A 24792-nucleotide genomic window follows, 5' to 3' on the forward strand; every position below is an offset into this window, starting at 1 on the left:
CTAACTCAGAAGTGTCCAATATGACTGGCGTAAGACGCCATTTGCAAAAATTATAGTATAGTAGGGTGATTAGTTTTGCACCACTTTATAGTATAATAAGTTATTAATCATAGTTGTGCCATAAAAAAAAAATAATTGTTTGCTTTCTAGGCATTGTCTCCGGCTCTGCACCGCTTTTCATACGCCCAGCTGATGCGCCCCAAGATCTTGACTTTCGCGACAATACAATCAATTTCGATGATGACAAATTTGCAGTGGTCGACGAGGGTACCAAAGAAGAAGGCTATGCTTACAATCAAGCAGGTAAGTGGACACTAATATTAACCTAAAAAATTTATATGCTATTTTCCATATTTATTCTCAAACCTATTGTCATCCACAGAAGCTTCGCAAACGCACTACACCTACAATCCGGCAGGTGGCATAAATCGCATTGAACAGCAGAATAAAATGCCAGATACTTATTTAAGTGCAATACAGACAATCGGCTCCGCGTCATTCAAAAATTCTGGTTCACTTTCTGGTAGCTTATCTGGCGGCGGTTTGGGCGGTGGTGGTGGTCTTGGCGCGCCATTACGCACGAAGCCGATTGCGCCAGCAAACACCAATACTTTCCAGACCTTCCAAAAGGTGCCCACTTCATCGTTGCTTCTCTCCAACTATGATCCCTTCTACAGTCCGCTGCTATCGCGTTTGGATTCAGTATTTGCTCAACTGAAATTGAATTCGGATAATGAGAATTGTCGTGAGAAATTGATTTGTTTGATGTATGCGAATCCGGCCAAATATGCACCGTATAGTAATTTGGTGTCGGCGCAGTTATCGCGGTAAGTACAATAGATATTAGAAAAAATAAAAGAACAGAAAGAAAAACTGTTAGATGAAGTAATGGCAATGTGTTGTTTTATGACAGATAGTGCCTAAAAGTAGGCAATTGGATTTGATGTGGAAGCTATTTTTAGATGCAACGTTTTGTGCTTGTGGATGAGTGTGGTTTTTAGGGCAGTGTATGTGCTTGTAAAGCGTGGTAATGCTCACAAAAATAAACTAACTTTCATAAATTAAACAAAATCAGTTGAACGACAGTAGAGATTCTTTCCTTTTTATAAATGAGATTGAAAAACTTTTTCTCATCAAATCCGATTTATTTTACTCTCGTTATGACTTAATGCACTGATGAGCGTGCAAAGTGCAAGTCTAGTAAGTGGTTTAGATGGCCGGCAGGGATCTGCGGATAATAAAAATAAAATTTTCTGACAGCATAGAAGCTGCGCGGTATCAATTCAAACGACTATTGGAAAGCGTTTACAAGTAAAATACGACTTTTAAAAAATCAGTCAGGAATATCCAAAGGTGGCATGAAGTAGTCTTGTCCTTAAATACGAACAACCTAGCACCAAATGCTTTAAAATACCAAAGTGGAATTGGTTATTATTGGTTAGGCGAGATTCATCTTTGTGGGCAATACTAGGCCTCTTCTTTTCGCCAAGTGCCCTCTCACTCGCAAGTGGTGAATAGTTGAAGCAACTGGTATCATGCAAATGAATATATGTCGCGGGAAGAGAACTGCCTTAAATTACATTGTTGGTGAGGCAGTGCGGCCTAATGAGCTCTAGCCATACTAGCTAGCGGCGAATCTCACTCGATAACTTTGTTGTTGCTTTCGCATGCAAATATTTCGTCAAGTTAAGCGAGCAGAGAGATAGCGAGCGGGGAAAACGGCAATACTGCCTTCAATTTTGACTTTCAGGAATGACTTTTTGGAGTTTATGATTGTGGGCTTCATTTATATTCTCACTACCACTTATATCACTCTCAGTTAACTCGCCAGGTGTTAAGCCTTCATCACCATAGGCTTGATATTTCAACTGAAAAGTTCTTTTACCAGTCTTGCGCAACAAAAGAAAGTATTTACCTAAGCAAGTGATATTTCTCCCTTTTTATTCGATACTCACATTTGGACTGATTTCATAAAAAAACTAACACTTCAATCATCCTATATGCCTTTTTTGTATTTTCTAGGCATTTCTTCTTGCAAACAAAAAAATAAAATATCTTAGTTCTTTCAACCGAATGAAAATATACATTGGCTTCATATGAAAAAATTGCTTTAAATTAAAAAATCGCTTTAAATTAAAAATTTAGCTTTAAATTTGTGATTATATCAACTAAACTAAAACTAAGCTAAACTATATTTATTATGCACTTGCTGAAGAATTTAAGAACCAAACATCACAATGGATTATTTTTCATATAACGATCAGATTCGGAGCCCCACATAGTGATCTTTTTTCGAGATATAAAGAGCTGAAAAAAGTAGAGTCTAGTCAACGCTTACTCAAGAATTTGAACAGTTTAGTGACAGCAAGGCCACTACCGAGCGATTCCTTGTGAAGTGATTCAAGTATTTTGGACAGGGTATTAACCTTCGGAAGATACTCAAGCCAGTGACTCAGACCACCATACAACATATTTGATGGGTTGTAGTTTGTTTATTTTTGACATCTGGAAATAATATAAATAAATTTTTTTTTGGCACGCCGATTTTATATTAGATTTCATAAAGTAGTTGGTGCGCACCGAGTTTTTGCATATTTAAAAATGTGATTGAGTGAAATTTTTCCAGTGGGTAGTTCGCATATTTTTTTGGCATATACAGTCAATGTCTAAAGAAAGTGTTCACCAGTCTATGAGGAAAATCAATTATTTTATCATCCAAATCAGATAAAAAAATTTCCACCTCACTTTCCTTTAGAGCCCGACTTCTAGACCACAATGCAATTATTGCTCTAAAAGAAAATCATTCCTTATAGAAATGGAAGATAAAAAGTTAGAGAATAGGATAGAAAATAAGATAACAATTCACCTTTAAGCAAACTATGCTGATTATATTTACTTACACATTGTCAGCGTAGAAAGCAAGCATTTTGATAAGTTTTGGCTATTTTTTACATATTTTTTAATTTCTCTTAATTTTATACAAAAATATAGTTCAACCTACTACAAAAACGACGTAATGCAACTAATTAACTAACTTATTAGTTATTACACACTAACTAATTTTTATGAATTCTTTACTTTTTCGTACTTTTACTGCCAAGTCCAAGATAGCTTTTCGATACATTTTTTTTCTTTAGAATGCAAAGCCTACTTCTGATAAAAATTTTCCCTATGTATTTTAAATAAAATCCAAGCGTATTATTTGATATCTTTGAATAAATTAAGTTAAGCAATTAATTTCAAATTTATTTTATCGAAATATTTAGAGAAAAAGTGTAAATAAAAAATTTAACTCTTTGTGGAAAAAAATTTATGTATCGCGTTAAAAAAAATATGTGTGTTTACCGAAGGTTAAATTTTTCTAAAAATTGGTTTATCTGTAGACGTGGCGAATTTAAGAAGTTAACTTAAAAAATTTGCAAAAAATTTTATAATTTTAAAACTTAAACACGCGAAAAATACCGATTAAATATTTGCTTACTAATCTACAAAAGTTTCGACGCTTCTATGGAAATGTGAGTGCGTAAGCTCGGGAAACACATTATGAAACTTTCTGGGAATACTCTACATAGTCTCAGCTATTAATGAAAAGAAGTAAGAAAAAAAAGGATTTATCACAAATGACAAAAAAAGATATTCCAAAAATTTTGAACAAAACAGAAGTACACATTTTTTCCAAAACATTTGTAAGAAAAAAATTGTTTTTTTTCTGAACAAAGTTTGTAAAAGTATATTTTATCCTAAAAGATAAAAAAAATTCTATAAGAACTTTAAAAAAAAGAAGAAAAGAAGAAAAAACTCCATATGAAAATTTTCAGCATTGAATAAATCTCTAAAATATAGAATAAAAAAACTAAAAACTCAGCTCACTTCCTAATATACTCAAATTTAAAAATAAACCAAATTTGAGAAAAATTTAAAGCAATGTCTTAAATGCTTGGATCACTTGAATGGAATCGCTCTACTCTTCGAAAACCGCTCGTTTAAACTAACCTAAGGAAAACTTGCATTTGAAAATACATTTGTTCAATTTTTCTTGAAATTTTTCGACTTGAAAAATAGTTTAAATAAATATGTATTAGAGTATACAAGGCAGCGTAGAATTAATCAACCTATCGAATGATTTATAATTTTGCGAAAATGGTGTCAATCAGCTCTGACATTTTTGAACTAGACAGCTGTTATATAAAAACCGACAGCAAGGAAGTGCGTAAAGGTCAACGACAAAATTTAGTTAGTAAAAAAGTAATTAAAAAAAAGTGGATGATTAATTTTGCGCCACCTTGCATCGTAGTCCGTAATGATCAAGATAAAATTTCCATCACTTAATTTGTTTTTTTAGTAAAAAGTTATTCAAAAACAAAACTGGATGATTAATTTTGCGCCACCTTGTTTAAATATAACATTGGAACATAAACTTTAAATTTCGATAGTAAATTAATGAGAATTATTCTTTTCAATTCGTTCTACATATATTTGCCTTAGAACGCTCATAAAGCTATCCTTTTAAATTTTCATTCGATCAGCTATTGCCTGATTTTAACAGATATTTAATTAACTTCAACTAAACCATTCTTCGATTTTATCATAAAAAGTAATTTCAAAGTAAATAACAGCATTTAAATCACGTAGCAGGAAAATCTTCCTCACAAAAGAGCAAATCGTATTGTGGAATACCCATTGTAAGTCTTTCTTTTATATTTTTCTCATTTAGCCCGGTAAACAATTTCAAAGCACTAGCGTAGTTTCATGCAGCCTCAACTTGCATTTTAATAAACTCTCCCTGCTACGCAAACCCATGAAATTCCACACAAATTATTTGATTCCATTGTAAAGTATGTTTGCACTTCCACAAATCTCTTTAACTTGCCAGCGCTTTACGCTTCAAAACTTGCTTGCTATGTTGAATGGAATGCGCGAGACGCGAGACAGCATGAGAGCTGCTCTTTTCTTTTGTATTCCTAATAAATGTTGCTTATACGCCAAGGTAGACGAAAGATACGCGTTGTGGTTAAAGTACCAGTTTAGTTGCCATATATAGAAGATAATAATGGCTGCGCTGTATTGCTTACTGCTAACTGCTTACGCTTACACACATACATACTTGCCCTTGTTCTTGTTTTGCTGTTCGTTGCTTATAAGGGCTAACGTAAGGCATACGTACGATAGGAGAGAGGAAGAGTTTGCCAGTCTTTGTACATTTTTATTGAAAAATCTCACTTTGATAATCTTTATTTGTTTGGTAAATGTGTGGAATTTTGTAATTTGGCTTTTGCATTGATTATTCTGTGTGCTCAAATGTCGCTTTGTTACTTTGCTTTACTTCCAGTTGAACATTTAATATGAATACTTTTATCTGTTATTCTTATCTCTACTGACTTTGTTTGTTTTTCTTTCCTTTTGCAGCGAACTAAACGAGCTACGTAAGCCGACTTCCGACAATCCGGATATTTTACGCTTTTTCAAGTATATGCGCGCCGCCAAGGATGGGCAAGATGGAATTGATTGTGAGAAATCGTTTGATCGATGCACAGAATTTAAGGACTTTGAGAATCCGGCAATGGTTTCGACATATCATGACATTAACAAATTGGTGCAGGCACGCAAGTTGACGTAGATGAATTTGAATGGCGACAAAAGGATTGCAAGGCTAAGGAAAGCGCAAAAGGTGCCCTAAGCTCATGTAAATTAAGGAGAAAAGTAATTTAGAAATATGTAGAGTAAACGAACTTTAGTAAGCTCAAAAGCACTCAAGTGTTAAAGGGACTATTTCTGTGTGAAGTTAGCATGTTTTTGTTTAGTGGGAAAGAAGATGCGAAAGTTTCATATCTTTAATAGCTAAAAACTGAAGTAGGAGTATAGATTTAAGTTTGTAGTCAAGTGCGATACATACTTTGCTACGCACTATGGGAAATATTCAATATTTTCTGTATGCAAACAAACTTTTGAAAAAGTTTTCATTTAAGAGAAAAATCTTTGATATTTATTACGAAAGGTTGGTTAAAACTACTTACACAAAAATCGTATATTGCGTAGCCGAATGTGGAGACGCGTGGGTTCGAATCTCTGTGCACGAAACAGCAAGATGATAGAAAAAGTTGTTGCTAATAGCAGACGCCCCTCGACAGGCAATGGCAAAAAATTCAAGTTCAACAAATGTTTTTAAGTTGATTAATTAAATTATTTTAAAATTCATCTCTATTTCGTATTTGTAGCTATTCTTCAAAAATTTATTAAATTTCTGTATGAGTGCAACCGAAACTTAAATTCTTGCGGAATGTAGTAGTCCTCTGTGTGTGCTTATTGCTTGCTTTGCTTAACATTTTTTTAAACTTTTCTAAAATAGTCGCCTATTCTCCCTGCGAAATTACTTTCGTGCGTCTCAAAGGACGCCAAAGGCCAGTGTAAACGTGACGTGCAAACATAAACGAAAGCTCAGAAAAATCGCAAAGGGAGTGTTGATGAAAAAAAACTGTAAAGAACCAGATAGCCAGTGGGTGTAAATCAGAATTTTTTTAACACTTTGAGTCAAACTAGAAAACTAAAAATAGCATCTGAGATAATATACAAAAAAGCTAAGAGTGAAATTTCTGTAAAAGTAAAAGAGGAGGATCAGAAAAAAATTGTGATTTCACAGAAAAACTACCAGCAAACGAAAATGATGAAAGTCATGCATCCATGTCCACACTATTTTCACGCTATCGGATACACTTCTCAACCGCCGCACGGCAGAGTGCGGAAAGTCAAAGTAATGAGTTAATGAGATGATGCAAATGGGTAAACTGGGCCCCTAGGTAGTATACATATATATTAACATAGGCTGTTGTTGTTGTTGAAGTGGTTGAGAAATAATCTTAATTAGCGACCAGCGCCATTTCACTACCATCGTGAGATGATGTCCTGTTTTTTTTTTATTTTTTTCTAAGACAGATCCATTTTGTGAGATCCAGGTATAGCTGCAAATTCTTTATCTCGATGCCTGATATCTCATTAGTTTGCTGTAAGAAAGTCTTACCGAAAGAGCGAACTCGCCCTGGACATTCACATAAGTAATGGGAAAGTCTTTACTTCACCCCTTCCGCTTGACAGCTTCTGCAAATGGGATTGAAAGGGAGGTTGAGTCTGGCTGCATAGTCCTACTTTCCAATGAGCTGTAAGAGTTGCAGTGATGCGTGAAATGTTTGGTCGATAGCATCCTAACATATCATTCGTCCTTTGGATTTTATACGACGACCACGTATTTTTTGTTGTAATACATGCAGTTAGTTGCATCCGCCTTCTTTCAGCTATAGCATGATAGTGTGAAGCAATGGATGCTTTTATTGTGTTGAGTGGAGTGGCGACTGCCTCTGCTATGTCTAGTGCTGAACCTCTTCTTGCTAGCTCACCTGCTGTCTCATTACCCGGTATGTTCCTATGACCGGGAACCCATATCACAGTAATTTCAAACCAATGACTGAGCAATTCTACTTCCTCTCTACACTGTAAGAATGGTTTAGATGAAATGGAGTTGGAGTCTAAGGTCTTGATAGCTGCTTGACTGTCTGAAAAGATAGCTACTCTTGCACCAAATTCCTTGTAGAGTTTCAGTGATTTACATGCTTCTTTGATCGCTAAAAGTTCTGCCTGGAACACGCTGGCATAGTCAGAAAGTCGAATTGACTGAGATAGGTTGAGCGACTCCGGAAAGAAGCCAGCTCCCACACCACAGCTCATCTTAGAACCGTCAGTGTAGATTTCAATATTGTATCTTCCAATCATCTTCCCTCGGTGGAAAATGTACCATAAAGCCTTTCTTGAAATTAAGGTCGGGAACTGTGTAGTCTGCTTTTTATTTTTAACAGCGAGGGTACATGTAGGAGGATCTTGGTGTGACCGTACGATTTTGTTGTCCAGCTTCCTCTGAGTCTCACCGCGCTGCAAGTAGCGATTGTTTTTAGTCTAATACTCTAATGGTAATAGATGAGTTAGTACATTGAGGGCTTCAGTAGGACTGGTGCTAAGCGCTCCTATAGATATAGATACATCGCGGGTCACCAGACTAGTGCCGCATATGTTAGTATTGGCCTTACAATGGCTGTGTAGGACCAATTGGATAGTTTTGGTTGGATACACCATTTTTTACTCAACATTCTCTGGACACGAACTTGTTTCGAAGCCGAAGAACCAGACCCACACCACAATTTAGCCTATTGTTTTGATTTAAGATCGTGGTAGTAGTATCATTCCTAGTGATAAATCGACACACAAAACCACTTTAGCCTTTCGAAAACGCTTTAAACAATGCTGAGAGAGTCACTTTCGAATGTGTTTTTGTTCTGTTATTACCGAATACGGCACCCATTGTGCACACAGTTTACTTCGGGCAAAATATTGCTTCCACTGCCCAATGAGATGCTTAGGGTGTTCACTGAATCTCTTTCAGTCACCCGGTGATATTCAAATACGATACCCTGTATTTTGTTTACGATTTCTGGTGTTGTCCCTGTTTTTGGACGTCTTCGAGACTTGTACGAGCACCTTTAACCATTTTTCTATTGTATTAATTGATGGCACTTTCAACATTCGTTCATAAATTTTCTTTACTTTTAAAGCTTCCAAAAATAAAAATTCAACCACTGCACGATACTCGATTTATTCCATCGTAGAAGAAACTGTGACCCGTCGGTACTCAATTGTCGGTAGACAAAGAATGAATTCACAGATTAAAATCAAACTGCAAATGCGTTCATATGAAGAGTGTAACGATCTGTGTAGGATTCCGGAATTGGATTTTCAGTAGTAGCTGGCTTCCCCGTAACACATCCTCTTAACCCACTTTTCCAAGACCTGATGCCGATTTTTGGCGCTATCTATGAGATAAAAATTCACTTTCTCAGAAAATATGATTTTTCGAGCAAATATACTAACTTTCTGTGAAGATTTCTTGCAGTAAAGATTTGCCACTGTCAAATATAAGCCATTATACGGACCACCTTGCATATGCATTGTTTATTAGCCCGGATACAAATTACTCGCCGGTCTGCCCACCTATAATTTTGCATCCCACCGAATGCATGAAAACAGGAAATTGGAAGTACTGCGAAGGACACAAAAAGCTACAATGCCGGATGCCACTTAGTTAAATTTTCGCGTCAATTTCTTGCCAATAATGATGCAACATTTTTGTATGTTCCGCACTTTGATTACATTACTCCTTTTGGTATCAGTTGCTGCGAGCTTTGTTATTACAAACAAAAAATTAAAGGCTTTCTGACCCTAACTGTCGATGCAAAAAATATGAAAGGAAGGCAAAAACGAAGCAAGGAAGAGTAAAAAAATGTTACTGCGGGCAGCGCGGGACTAATTAAAGCTCTCATATAAGTATGTACAGATGTGTATTTACCGCTATATATTCACATATGGGACAACACTGAATAACTATGATGTGATTCACGATGTTTTTGATTTTTTTACTATATGATTTTTTGCTTCTTCAAACTCAAGCTCAGTATTTTATTAAAACAATAAATTAATTGGCGCATACATTTTTTCTTGCGTATTTGGTCGACATTTCCCCCAATTTTTGGTACGCGCCTTGAATTTTTACTACAGTTTCATGACAAATTTTTAAGAGAAGTGCTTTCATGACGAAAAGGCATGCAGAGGTTTGCTGGTGCCCACGAGCTGTGAAAACGATAAAACAAACTTTTTTCTGGATGTTCATGGTCTTCGTTGAACTTCAAATTCGAACCCACCGAATACTGCGACCTGTCATTTTTATTTCACCATAGATAGTCTTCTATAGTTTAAATAAAACAAAACAGAGTTAAATTTTAAGCAAATGTATTTTATCACCTTCAAAATATGATCCGTCTGAAGCAACACACAAGTACCAACGTTTAACCCAGTTCTCCATGCACCCCTGGTAGGCCAACGAAGGAATGACCTTCAACTACTTGCTCGCATTCTCTTTGATCTCCTCTATCGACTGAAATCTCCTTCCTCGAAGTGCTAACTCCAACTTGGGAAACAAAAAGAAGTCACACGGGGCCATATCAGGTGGATGCGGTGTTTGCACGATGGAATTTACTTGATGTTTGATCAAACAATCCAACAAAATTTGGGCTCTATGGGATGGCGTGTGCAAATCCAAGAATTGGTTGCCCAAATTTCCGGCCGTTTGTGACTTACAGCATATCTGAAACGCCTCAAAATGGATAAATAATATTCTTTATTGACTGTCTGGCCCGATGGAAGGTACGCCTTGGCCATAGAAAAAAACATTCAAAATCACCTTCCCGGTCTTTTTTGATCATAGGTTATCTTTAAGAAATCTTAAATGAGCCTGAGGTTTATCCATATACAAAAAATTCATCCCGGTCGAATTTGGTACATTAAATTTTTTTACTTAACAACCTTTGATCATCATTAAGCCTACATATACGAGGGTTACCTTTTATATTTTACGCTCAATAATGAAAGTATACTACAATAGTAATGAAAATGGATTTACTGGTTTCAAAATATTATTCTTGGAAGTCAATACATTTCGGTATTCACCTGAATAATTTTTAAAAGCACTTTTGCCACTTAGAAGTGGACACCTCTAAAATGGGCCATTTAAAAACTTTAACAACTTCTTCAAGTGTTGCAAAACATCGACGTTGCACTTTATTTTTGATGTTCGGGAACATAAAAAATTCATTAGTTAACAAATTAGGCCTTTTGAGCGCCCAAAAACTCTCTTGGGCGGGTCGTTACGAGAGAGCTCGCATTGTTTTAGTGAAGGAAGATTCGTCTTTGGCGGTTGGTTTTCCTTAATTCTCTGAAAAATTCTTTAAAATAAATGGTTATGCACCGCCAGAACTTGACTGTTTTAAATTTTTCTAGTGGTACAGGGGCGGCGAGATCAGATTTTTCGATTTGCTTTGAGGTGCTGTTTCCGCGAACAAATTTTGTTGGATTAAGCTCATCTTGGAGCACTCATACTGTCGTTTGCTGTTTTGTTTTTGGTTCGTATACACGGATCCAAGGTTCGTCACCTGCCCACCTCGGCAAAATTTCTTCCACATTACTTAGTGTTGCTGGTTTCGATAATCTAAAAAAATCGTAGTAAATCATTGCACGAATATTTTTACGAATTAATTCAATCTTTCGGGCGAAATGAATTTTTGAACACAAGGAAAAAAAAGCAATGAATCTCGTAAGTGAGCACTTTATATGTAAATTTATGTTAGTTGAGTTCAACCCCATGGTGTTGGATCATTGTAAATCCTCGCTAGATCCGTGTGGAACTTTTTCCATTCATATTCCGTCAAGGGAGGAGTGGGCGGTGTGCAACATTCGAAGACGGGGCAAGGCAAACATGTTTACGGATGGCTCCAATGGGGAGATATTCCGCGAGGAGCTCCACATAAAACTCAAATTTCGGCTTCAGGACCACTGCAGTATTTTCCAAGCCGAGGTAGTCGAATTTAAGTTAGCAGTTGATTGGTTGCTCACTTCTGTAATTACTGGACGTAGAGGACGCAAATATCTACTCTGGTAGCCAAGCGGCAATTAGGGCCCTGTTGTTTGCGTGTTCGAAATTAGTTGGGGAATGCCTGACTTCTCTCTCGATCGCATCCGAATACTTCGATACTAGGCTAATTTGGGGTACCGATCACAGCAACATAGATGAAAACTACTGGGCTGATGAACTGGCTAGACAGAGAACCCTGGAGATGGTTTCTTCACAAAATTATAGGGTTGGTGTTCTCTTGAGAACCTGTGGTTTACTCTGGGAAAGATGGGCCTCACGTTAACTCAGCAAGCGCTGGGCTGGTGCGAAAACATGCAAAGTCGCGAAATCCTTCTGGTGGCGAGTAAATCGGGAGTACTCGAGGGAACTTCTAAGCCTAACAAAGCCGCAGATTTCGAATGTGGTAGGTATCCTCACCAGACGTTGTCCATTAGTTGTTCATGTGGTGAGACTTGGAATTGCTTGAAGTCCTTTCTGCAGAAGATGTTTAGAGAATGAGCAGGAATCTTTTCATCACCTTCTTCTCAGCTGTTCTGCTCACGTCGGGTAAAGATTTAGTCATCTGTGTTTCCACTTTTATGCTACACCTGCGGCTATTACGGCTTCAAAAATCAACCGTCTAGTGAAATTCATGAGTATCTTGAAGCGATTAATACGAAGGTAAATCGCAACCGTTGGTCGTCATCTTCTAATCCAAAGCCCCTTCTTTATGTCTGTTTCCTTCCCCTGAAGGCCCTTATATGGTATCAGAACGCGATAATTTTGAATATTTGGAAGCCTTTTATCCTAACTTAAACTAATTTTAAACTAAAAAATACCAAATTTATCGATAAAAATATTGAATTGTAGCTCATCACTCGCAGTGTTGCAAAAGCGCAAACCTCGTATACCAATTTTATTTTTTTTAATACTCGTTAATTCATTAGGCAATTCTATGAGCATTCATTCATTTTTAATATTAAATTATGAACAACTGCTCGGAAATGTAGGTACCTACAATATTTGTCTTCAAAAATTAACCCAAACAACAACAAGTTTACTTTAACAATTTTATATTTCTTTCTCTTTTTTCTTTTTTTTTTTTTTTGATGCTTACAAAAATAACTGTATTGTTTGGAAAGGTTCATCTACTTTTCTTTGCTTTCTTCCGTTCACGTTGCGAGTTTTGTTTTAGTTTTGGTAATTAATAAAATGATCCCTCGAATAAAAATGGTTTCTTAAGAAGATTAATTTGGTTATTCTTTCGTATGTTTTTTCATTGTTTGTTTATTTTTAATTTTTTTTTTATTTTTACAGTGCAAAAGGATACACTGATTGGCGTAGATGGACAAATACAAAAAGAGCAAAAGGCCGGCAAAACTTTGAATTCGTTCTGTAAATATTAAGTTGAGTTTTTAGATTAATTAATTAATTATTTTGATAATTTATATTTTGTATAAATAACTAGTATGACAGTTTATATGTGTGTATTTGAATATTTATTTGTTTACTTATTTATTTATTTACTGTAGTTAGTAACAAGATTAGAATCCTAAAACTAAACAGGTGAGCGTTAGCTGCATAGGCTTGAATATTGTTTGAAAAATAACCTAAAGTCATAAGTTAAACATTTTCTTTCAAACAAGTTTTTAGTCTTTTTAAGTATACCTTCTTTCTAAGTCTGCCCAGGCTTCGTCAGGAAATACCAATAATCTGATTATACACCTGCCGTGGGAAAAATTTCGCTCGGCGGCGGCTAGGCCTCCATTTGTGGCGCAACATGTCGTGAATTTTATTGTAGTAAAACTCTTTTAAATTATTATTTTATTACAAAATTATTATTAGTTAATTAAACCTTTACTGAATTATTTTAAGCTGAATGCGTCACGCTGTAAATGTATTAAAATACTATAAATACTATTTAAAATAAATAAAAATATTCATATATAAATTTATATTAGTTACTGCAACTTAAAAATAAAATACATTAAAAATATTTAAAAATTTAATATTTACAGTCTGTTACATAAGAGCGTGGTCGCTGTTACACGTAGATAAAAAATCAGAGCATCCTATTTCTTTCTTCTCAGTCCTTCATGCTTTTTGTAAAAATTCAGCTATCTGTCAAATTTAGTGTTCAAATGAGTGCTGTTTACGCCTCTCGCTTTGAGGCAATTTTTCTATGTTTGTATGAAAAAGGACCCAAATTAACACAAACTGCTGCTGCGAAATATATGGGAAAGTCGAATCAGTTCGTTATCACGTGAATAAATCGCTATAAAAAGGTCGGTAACGTTGACGATTTTCCTGATCGCGGAAGTGCAAGCAAAGTCTCAAGAAAAGACGAAAAAAGGATGCTCACATTGTTCTCGAAAGATCCAACTTTGACTTTACGTGGAGCTGCTGTGAAATTGAAAGCAAAAGGTGTTGACATATCTTACGGAACGATTCGCAGGCACTTGGACCGCGATTGGAGCAATGTAATTTTTACTGATGAATCCTCCTTCTGGGCATTTCTGAGCATCAAACACGCCTGACAACCTGCACCGGTAGGATACTTCAACAGACTGTTAAACACCCCGTCAAGGTCTATGTTTGGAGGTGCCTCTCAAACAAAGGTTTCGGTACTGAAAAAATGAATAAAATATATCAAAAGGCGTTGTTACCATCTGCTAAGCAATGGTATGTCAAGAAAAATGAAAGCTGGATCCTTCAAGAGGACAACGATCTGAAACATCGGAGTCGAGCGTGTAGCGAGTGGAAGGCGCATATGATAGAATATGCAAAAAAACTATTGGAAAGTATGCCCCGACGGTGCCAGGCCATAATTGACAATGCAGGAGATTGAACTTGCTACTGAGGTATTTGCTTTGAGTATTGACGACCAAATTATCAATAAATTTGCGAATTTTCGAAAAATCAATTGTTGTTATTATTTAACAGTGTCCAAGCTCTAATGTAACAGACTGTAAGTTAAATTTTATTTAAAATTAAAAAATTTCAATACCCTGTTTCGTGGTATTTAACTACATAAACTATTTCATTTGAACAGTCATTTAATTAATTATGTCATATTTTATAAAACAAAAGCCTTTGTTAAATACGTTCAACTAACTCTTAAAAAATTCAACGCCTAGGCGTACTTTTTAGTTTTAAAAAGTTTCATTTACTAAGTTAATATTAATGTACACAAAAACTCGATTTTATTTATTTATCCATAAAAGTTATTGCTTGATGTTATCGCTTAATGGCTTATTTGTAATTTCAAGTACTTAGTACTTACATATCCAGACATACCTATAAGCGATTCCAAGTCAAGTGATCCAAGTTTTTTGAAGATTGTTGTCAATTCTTCTATAAAATGCTTTACTTGTAGGCTTCAGTGTAATCAGAAATAAATTGAAGAAATTTCGCAAGAAAATTTTAAAATTTTCACATTTAGTTAGTGTTGAAAAGTTTGATGAAGAGATTTTTAAAGTAAAATATCTTCGTAAGTAAAAAAAAAATTTTTTTTAATTTTTAATATGATATATTTTGAGTATAATTTAAATATATCTTTAAAGGGTTTAAGAAGCCTCTAACTACGCCGGAAAAATGACTTCAATAACTTTTTCAACAACTTTTTTTTTTGCTAGTCAATTGCTTTGATTCACAGAAGTAAAAACATACCATTAATACATCATGTTTCGACTTGGCTTTAGCAAATATTCGAGAAAAAATAAATAATTGTAAAGGTTATCGCTGTTTGTGTAACGCCCGCTTCTCCAAAAGTCCTTTGCGGTGACGATCACAAATCCATTGAGATTCATCTCAAATCAATCGGACAAGAGAAAATAGTTTTATTATTAGATAATCCTGTGCCTGATCGAAGCTTTCCGGCCTCCGGAAATATTTTTCAGGCTCTCAAGAAAAAAACCGACAATTATTTGTTTAAAAAAATCCAAAATTTTGGAAAACAAAAATCCTTCGTCAGGCACGAGTTGTTTATGTTTTTCAAAAGTAGTATACATTTTATTGAAATCTATCAAGCGGGTTTTCAGTCACAGTGATCACCAGTTGAAGCAACAGAGTTTTGAGAAAAAAGCATTTTAAGTTTTGCTATCTGCTCGGGAGCGCCCGAGCGACCTTTGTTAATTGTTGAATAACTCGAAAAGTATTTGTCGGACTCACTTCAAATTTTCACACAATATTTTTAAGATATTATACTTTAAGAAAATGCAAAGAAAATGCAATTTTTTGAAATTTCTGACTACCTCTAAACCCCTTAAAATATTTTTGGAAAAAATGTGTATATTTATTACGTAATATATAATTGTTTTTCTAAATGTTCTTTTTTTTGGAAGTTTTTTGTTTTTGAAAATTTGTTTGTTGCAAATTTAAAAAACACGCTATCTCCAGGCTTATCCTTATTTTCTTTATAAATAAAAATATAATTTACAACACAATTAAGATAACTTACAACTTAGACTGCTCCAGCGATGCGTTAGCATGCGTACTTGTACATATATTCGACCAGCTTGCACCTCCATCGAGGCGCTGCTAAGTATGCGTATAAGTATTGTACATATGCAAGTAGGCAGAAACAGAGTATTTTGCACTGGTTCGCTGTACGGATTTGAATATAACGCGAAAAGTTATGGGAGTATGAAACTTGCAGAGATTACAGAGCCTAGTCACAGCTATTAACAACATTTAATCTGAAGGTTTTTTTCTCAAAAATTACAAAAAATATGCGTTTCGAAAAAAACAATTTTTTTTTGTAAAAAATATAATATATTTTATAACTTTTTTTCTAAAACAATGTTCTTAGAAAGTATATTTTACACATTTTATACAACAAAATTAAATTTTTTTGAATAAAAGTAGAGTAAAGTATTTTTTATGCAAATTTATTTTATGCAAAAAAAAAGTTTAGAAAAAAAATGTTAGAATAAAAACTATAGTTATTATTATAAATTATTATTTTAAAAATGATTAAAAATGTTTGTTATGGTCTCTCAGCTATTAATAAAACGCCAATTTTTCAATCTGGAGGGTTGTTTTTCAAAAATGACAAAAAATATGTTTCGAAATACAGTGTACTCTCTCTTAAGTGGACTCCTATGGGACTGAAAAATTTGTCGCCCTATGGGATGCGTCCACTTATGAAAAAAGTATAAAAAAAAACGTTAAAATAATTTGTGACTGATCTTTAATATTTAATCAGTTTTATTTCCAAAACCAAAACTGATTTACATATAAATATTTGACAAAATAAACAGAATTTGTAAAAAACGACAAATGACAAAATTTTAGTTTCGTGAGTTTTTCCGTTAATTTAAATACCTTGGTGGTATAAATGAAGATCAGTAAGCAATTCAATGCTTTTGAGGTCGCTGTGATATAAAGAAATATGATTTAGTTTTATCGTTTGCTTAATAAGACTTTTTACATGCAGTGAATTAGTCGTCAATCTCATTTTCTAGTTCCTCTTTAAAAGAGTTGACCAGCGAGAGTTGCCACTTCTGTATTGATATTTTTTTCTTCATCATTTATGATGACTTGATTACCTAAATTAATATAATTTCGTCGTCAACTTGAATTTATTTCTGAGCTAGATTAATAAAATTGGTGAACTGAGGAACTGCGGTATAACCGTCCTAACGCCATTAGGGAAATTTGTTATTCCAAGTCAATTTTTCACTGTCTATGGACTCACTTGCTGCCATGATTTTTGAGTGAAATAAAAAAGATATAACAAATTTATTGATTTTAATAACTCCAAGGCAGAGTTTTTAAACTATTCGCTTATGAGAGAACTAAAATATCTTCTGTAAGTGAAAAAACTGTCCGCGTCCTGTTACAGGGGGGGTTGTCTGCTCAAAAGAGAAAACTTTAAAAAATCCCGAAGAATTTTTGCGGTACTGAAAAAAATGTTCGCTTATGCTTTTAAGACAGGCGTCCGTTAGGAGAGACTACACTATATTTTCTTTTCTTTTGTAAAATGTAAAATTTTTTTTGTAACTTTTTTTCTTAAAAACAAAATTTTAAAGGTATATTTTATCCAAAAAATTAAAAAAAAAAGTGTAAGCAAAAATAATTATATTTTATTGTAAAAAAGTAAAGTATCTTTTATGTAAGGTATATCTTATCCACAAAAATTAAAACAAACAAAAATATATTGTATATATATATTTTTTGTAATACATATTTATTTCTTTTATTTATATTTGAGAAAAACTTAAATTAAAAAAAAAATAATAATTTTTTGCTTAAGCTTTGTCTATAAAAGAATGTTTTTGAAAAGTACCATATATTTTACCAAAAAACTTTAAGTGTTAAAAAGAACTGGAGATATTTCACTTTAAAAACTTTTTATAAAAATTTTCAGTATTAAATAAATTTCAACAAAATAAAATTAAAAAAAAAAATGTATATGTTAAAACGAAGCGAAGATGTCTGCATTTAAAAAACTATTTAAAAAAAATTTTAAATATTAAATAAACTTCAACAAATTTAAATTAAAATTTCAAAAAAAATTTTTTTTTATAGGTAAATATTTTATATACTTTTATAAAAAAAATTTTCTTTTGTAGATTGTCTTCTAAAAAAATCGTTTTAAAAAGCACTTTTTTCCAAAAAAAAAAAAAATTTAAAAAGAAGCAAAGATATCTTACCTTAAAAAACTATTTAAAAAAATTTTCAATATTAAATAAATTTCAACAAAAGAAATTTTTTTTTATGTATATTTTATATATTTTTATTAAATATATAATTTTTTTCGCTTTTCTTTTAACAAAATGTTTTTAAAAAGCACATTTTATACAAAAAAATGAAAATTGAAGTTGTCAAGCGAAGCGAAAATATTTCACTTTAAAAAACTCTGTAAACGAATTTTCAAAGAAAGTTACAATTTTTTTTGAATGTCTTCAGCTCATTTTTTACTAAATTCAAGTCTACAAATTAACCAATTTTTAGAAGAATTGACGATAGCATCCAAAATACTTGAATCACTTGGCAAGATGGCGCTCATTTGTAAGAAAAGCATTTTAGTTAATTTATTAATGTAAAATTTCAATGGAAATGCCACCCAATGGGTTGTCAAATTTTAGTCATTAGAATTCCTTATTGATATTTATTTTATTTATTTGTTATTTATAGTATGTATTTGTTTATAGTTGCGAGCTGCGAGCTGCGAGCTGCTTAAGAAAAAATATTAATGAAAATATTATTAAATAAATTAGTAAACCTAAAAAATATAATTCATGTTTCATTTCATTGAGGTAAATACAATAGAAAAAAATTTAAGTCACTTATTTTCTGTGTTGCATTATTAAAATAATTAAAAGAAATTACCTAAAATGACCATATGTTCCAGTGTTACTAAGAAAATGACATGAATTTTTCACTCAAAAGAGCTTAGCGGCTGTATGTACAATGCACAAGTACCTACATGGGTAATTATTTCTGCTTTCTTAATTTCATTTAACCTGCCTGTGGGGCTTTCCAATTTATATATTTCATACAAGGTACGAGGGCGGGTCAATAAGTCCGTGGCTTTTTGTATTTCTGACCCCTTTACTGAAAAAGAAATACTGCTCCTGTCAACAGGCATCTGTCAGTTGACTCCTGTCAAAATATAAACGTGCTGCGTCAGTTAGTTTGTGTTTTACAGCTACCTTTATCAGACTACCCAGTAATTCACAGTCGACCACAAACGCAATCGAGTAACAACTTCACAGGAAAGTTTAGCGTTGTTTAATCGTAATATGGAGGAGTTTTTGCGCCGTTTTGTAACCGTGGACGAAACATGGATCCATTACCACACACCAGAGACCAAACAACAGTCGAAACAGTGGGTTTCTAAGGGTGAATCGGCTTAATAAGCACACGAAATTCAGTTTTTTCCATTTTCTCCTCAAATTACTGGGTACTCTGATAAAGGTAGCTGTAAAACACAAACTAACTGACGCAGCACGTTTATATTTTGACAGGAGTCAACTGACAGATGCCTGTTGACAGGCCTATTTGTGTAAAGATATCCAAAGGTACCATTCGATTCGTCATAATTTATAGATTTAAAAATATACTCGTGTAATATCTTTATTAGCAGTAGTTTGCCGACCGCTATTACTCTCCAAAATACGCCTTTGTCTCGGCGATGACTTCCTCGTTTGAACTACATTTTTTTCCCGCGAGTTATTTCTTAAGGTTGGGGAACAAAAAACAGTCGCTGGGAGCCAGACCGGGTGAATACGGGAGATATGGCAACAATTCATAAGGCAATTAATGCAGTTCTGCGGCGTCAACTCCGGATAATTGTGCTGGTGATTATCGTGGTGAAACAGCACCTTCTTTTTCGCCAAATACGGCCGTATCTCCTTCAATTTTTCGTGAAAGCGGTCCAATAACTCATTGTAGTGTTGTGCAGTGATCGTTCTTCCAAAAAATCCATAAGGATGACGCCGTTCGCATCCCAAAAAATCGTCGCCATGACCTTTTTGGCCGATGAGACTGCTTTCGCCTTCTTTGGAGCAGATTCATCGGGAGAAATCCATTGTTTTGATTGTTGCTTAATTTTTGGTGTGTAATGATGAATCCAGGTTTCATTAACGGTGACAGCTCGACGCAAAAATTCCTTGGGACCTCGCTAAAATTGCTCCAAACACTGCTTCTCATGTAAAATATTAATTGCCATTCCGGTCGACACCACTGGCCTCTGTTACTTCTAGAAATTCCGTTCGTCCATCAGCGAGAATCATGTAGTAGGCTTTTTGAATGATTTCCACGGTAACCACGTCTGCCATGCGTCCTGGTCGCTCCTCAGCAAAAACGGATGTTCGTCTACGTTTAAATTCGTTGAACCAATACCTAGCTGTGGTCATAGATGGCGAAGCGTCCCCAATTTTGCTGCTTTTATCTCCTCGCATTTCTTCCCATCCAAAAACAAAAAGGGAATCTCTAAACGATACTGACCTTTTTCCATCTTAGCGAAAGTCACGAATATCTGCAAATCCAAACTAACTCATCAATCAATCTGAATTTTGTTTTGCCGTCGTTTGATAGATGGCAGCACACGATGCTTACACCAACTTCGCTCAGGAACGCCCTCTATAATCAAACACGGGTACTTAGTGAACCGCCCTCGTAGAAAAAAACTTTTTCTAATATTTAGTAATATTGAATCATGCCAACTGGGAGTGTCACATAAGGGACTAATGAATATTTTAGAAATTTTGAATTATCAGTAGGTAATAATTGATTACCTTTAATCCTCAAAGGTGGCGTTATTTTACATATATTAAAGGTGAAGGTATTAGTCACATCGACGATTTTGTATGAAAAATGTTTGCTTGCAACACTATTTTTAATGACTATAACCTTTATCAAGAAAGGAACGAAAATGCAATAGACCAACTAATAAAAAGAAAAATGGAACAAGAGCACCAGTGTTCGCCGAATCGACGAAGATTACCCGGTGAGGATTAAAAGAATGCAAAATTTCACTATAAACTCACTATAGAGAAATAGATTTTTTTGACCGCTTCTGCCGAAGCCTTGGCTTACTGAAAGCATGTTTAGATGTAGTATGTAAACAAAAACCGAATAAATCCAGACTGCCCTCTTCGTATGTATCAGAAAAAGTGAATGTTTTCTTTTGAAGGAAAGCAGTTTTATTGTACGCACACAACACAAGCTTTTACACCTATTTTTGCTACATTGCTTTGCTTTCATTCGCCAATGCCAGGATCTACCCGATGAAGTGCAAGAAATATGCGTTCTTGGAAATGCAATTGCATAATGTTGAACCAACAAATCCATTCACTGGATTTGTGGTTGCCCTACAGTAAATCAGTCTGGTGCAAACCAAACGCAGTATTGGACCAAGTTTATTTTTTTAATGGCAAGCAATAAAAAATTGAAAAAGGCCACCCTGGCACAATCAACTATTAAAATGGAAAATTACAAAGGGCAAAAACAGATCTCCAGAAGGCAAACACATTTGCTCGCCCCTTAACCCGAGTGTTCTGTGCCCACGAAATCGAACCCTCTCCAAGCACTGCTCAAAAAGTTAAAGATACCCCAAAACACTCGCACCAGATGGTCCCACCCATAAAAAAATTCGCGAAAAACAAGTTTAAAGAAGTAATAAAAAAACTTAAAACACAAAGGCTTCTGGATATGACCTAATAACAGGAGAAGTACTGAAACAACTCCCAGAAGAAGGGCTCACTTTTCTTACGTACACACTTGTATACAATTCTATTACATTATCTGGTTTTGTTCCTCTGGCATCGAAAGTAGCTAAAGTATAAATGGGCCTCAAGCCAGGAAAAAGCGCTGAAAAAGTCGAATCATAACGGCCCATCGGCCTATTGCATCTAAAGTAATGGAATACCTTTTTCGTAAAAGAATGACGCCGATAGTTGAAGACTGAAATATAATCTCAAATCACCTATTCGGTTTTAGGAAAACAACACAGTGCCATCGAACAAGTCTGTAGACTCATAAACACCATACACAAAGCCTTTGAACAAAACAAAATAGTCCACAGCGGCTTTTCCCGATATAAGTTAACACCGGCTTCAAGCTCACTTTTCCATAATTATACAAAATAATAGAAACAGCACCTGCTTATTCCTAAAACATTCACACAGAATAATTCCAGAGAAATAACAGAAACTGTACCTGCTTGTGTGCTGCATCAGCAATAAAGGCAAAAAAATTAGTAAAAAAAAAAATAAAATCTTAAAACTCACACAACTCTATTAATTTTAATTCAATTACAGTCAAATATAGCTCATTCGACGCAGAATGAAATTTACTATAGCAGTAGTGCACTAAAAAACATCCTCAATATCGGATAATATCGCAAAAATGATGTCAAAGTTGAAAAAATGGAGAAAAAATAAAAAAATTCCGAATACTTCCGTCTACAGTCTCGTCAGTTGTCATTTCAGAAAAATTGTCAACACACTGTCAAAAAGGCTTGTTTTTGTTCTTTCGAACTAAAAAAACAAATTTGAAATCGGATGGAAATTGGCGAAGTTAGGAGTGATTGTTCACATCAACCTACTGAAAAACGGTTTTATGGCCATAAAATGAGATTTTGGGGCTGTATTGGAAATTTCTCCTATACCATGTTTCTTAGTTTTACTATACCTACAAGTTGTACTAGGTCTCTATAAAAGTATATTTTCACTGTCGCACAGTGTTATCAAACATTGCCATAAAGTTGCAAGTGAATGAGACTAAAATTGCAACAACAAACTGTGGCAGAGGCGGAGGCGTTGGCAGCAGCAGTGACAACAGAATAGATAGGGTAAAATAGAAGATTAAATGTGTAGCTTCTGGTTTCCTAAATTCTGTCAATAGTAGAATAATTCACTTCTTGGCAAACTGGCAGAGAAAACACTTCGTAAAAGCGGAGAAATAAAAATTGCTAACTAAAAGAGCTTTATTTTACTAGAAACGGTAACTTACATGGCCGCGTTTGACATGCCGGCTTACTCTATAAAATAAAATACATTCTTCCAATAAATGATTACATCTCTATTAAGTCCCACCTCGATAAACGATATTTCTTTGTCAAACTAGGCGAAAAACAGTCTGATCTATGGCAAAGTACAACTGGTGTACTCCAAGGCAGTATTCTGGGCTCCATCTTATACTTGTTATATGCTTACGAACTACCAGATTCTGAAGAAACAATGGTTGGAACGTTCGCGGATGGCAATACCGTACTTACAATTGACTCCCACTCCTAGGTGGTCTCCCAAAAATTGCAGAAAGGACTGATAAAATAACTCATCGGTTGAAAGAGTGGCGCATTAAGCCAAACGAGATTAAAACTTCCCAAGTCACTTTTACACTAAATCGAAAAACTTGCCAAGCCAACGTTACAAAATATCTTGGCATACATTTTTATAACAAACTTACATGGACAACCAATATTTTCACCAAAATGAAGGCTCTAGGAATATAACGCATAAGGCTGAATTGGTTATATATGGTATATATATGTATGTAGGAAGGAAGACAGTGTATCTTTGACTGCTCGCGACTGACTTCTCCCCTATTCTCTATACTCGTTCACCGAGGCTGCCTTACAGGTAGGTTTACCACCCTTCACCCTTGGCGCGTGCACCCTCTTTGGGGGTTCGACCGAGCTTCTCTTCCTATTTGTGGTGTGCGTCTTGATGTTGTTCCATAAATGGAGGAACCTACAGTTTCAAGCCGATTCCGAGCGGCAGATATTTTTGTATGAAGAACTTTTCCATGGCAGAAATACACTCGGAGGTTTGCCATTGGCTGCCGAAGGGCGACCGCTATTAGAAAAAACGTTTCCTTCATTTGGCCTTTCATCGAGATTCGAACGTACGTTCTCTCTGAATTCCGAATGGTAGTCACGAACCAACCTATTCGGCTACTACGGCTGTATTGGTTACTAGATCCTAATTTTCATGTTTCTCTTGAAAGTAAGCTCTCACTTCTCAGCTATCTGGAAACCGGCTTTGGGGCACTGTGAAACGAGGAAAAAGTGTCTTTATATCCTGCCTGGCTATCAGCAAGTATAGCTTTGCTGCTGTTGTCATAGTTGCGTTCAAAGTTATAGTGAGCGCATCTTTCTACTGCGTAGACTTGCGCCTGAAAAATACTTCAATTCTCGCTTAGCGCTTCCAAGTAACTTTTCGCCCGTCTGCAGACAACTGCCTCTTGGTTTTAGATAACCCTTTCCAACCCGCTTTATTGTCAATTTCTGGTTTGAAGCGTTTGGCAGGACTGACCGCCGGTAGCGTCATATCCCATGGCAGTGAGATTTCAGGGATTAGTTCAGTAAGAATATCAAAAGTCCTGCGATTTTGAAGAGTAACAAAGCCAATGCAAGCTTTAGTTGTTCTTAGAATAGCCTGCCTCCTCTGTTAGTATTGGATATGAATGTGCAGAGATGTGAGTTCTAGAAGACTCTCCATTGATGCCGTGGAAAGCTCCTGCCTAGTTACATTGCTATAATCAGACACTGCATAAGAGGCCTCTTCTATTCACCAATTCTCTGCTCGCTATCTCTCTGGTCTGCAAAGGTATCGAGCAAGATTCGCCGCTAGTGAGTGTGGCTATAACCCACAAAACTGGTATAACTCAATAGTTTACAAACACATGTAATTTTGCCAAGGTATTTTTAATTGCTTTATTTTTGAAGTCTTTAATTTTTACTACTGGGTACATACAAGAATATGACATATACATATATACAACATATTTATACTGAGCCACTTTTAACACCGATTGCTTTGTAGGGAATTCAGGGAATCGATGTACGCAGCTGCTGA

At 34.9% G+C, this 24792-nt stretch overlaps 1 protein-coding gene across 2 annotated transcripts in view; it reads left to right on the forward strand.

Moving 5' to 3' along the window:
- The window catches only part of LOC129244984 (uncharacterized), a 101212-nt gene extending 88318 nt beyond the window's left edge, over positions 1–12894 (forward strand). Inside the window, exons 4-7 of one of the 2 annotated variants that reach the window (XM_054884126.1) lie at positions 151–303; positions 383–827; positions 5407–5683; positions 12800–12894. In XM_054884126.1, the coding sequence (XP_054740101.1) occupies positions 151–303; positions 383–827; positions 5407–5617 (809 nt within the window). In that variant the 3' untranslated portion in view covers positions 5618–5683; positions 12800–12894. The remainder of the gene's footprint in view (positions 1–150; positions 304–382; positions 828–5406; positions 5684–12799) is intronic. The other variant, XM_054883312.1, reaches the window with a different exon arrangement.
- The last annotated feature ends 11898 nt before the right edge of the window (positions 12895–24792 follow it).

Source organism: Anastrepha obliqua, chromosome 1 (genome assembly GCF_027943255.1).
Source record: "Anastrepha obliqua isolate idAnaObli1 chromosome 1, idAnaObli1_1.0, whole genome shotgun sequence".
Taxonomy (NCBI): domain Eukaryota; kingdom Metazoa; phylum Arthropoda; class Insecta; order Diptera; family Tephritidae; genus Anastrepha; species Anastrepha obliqua.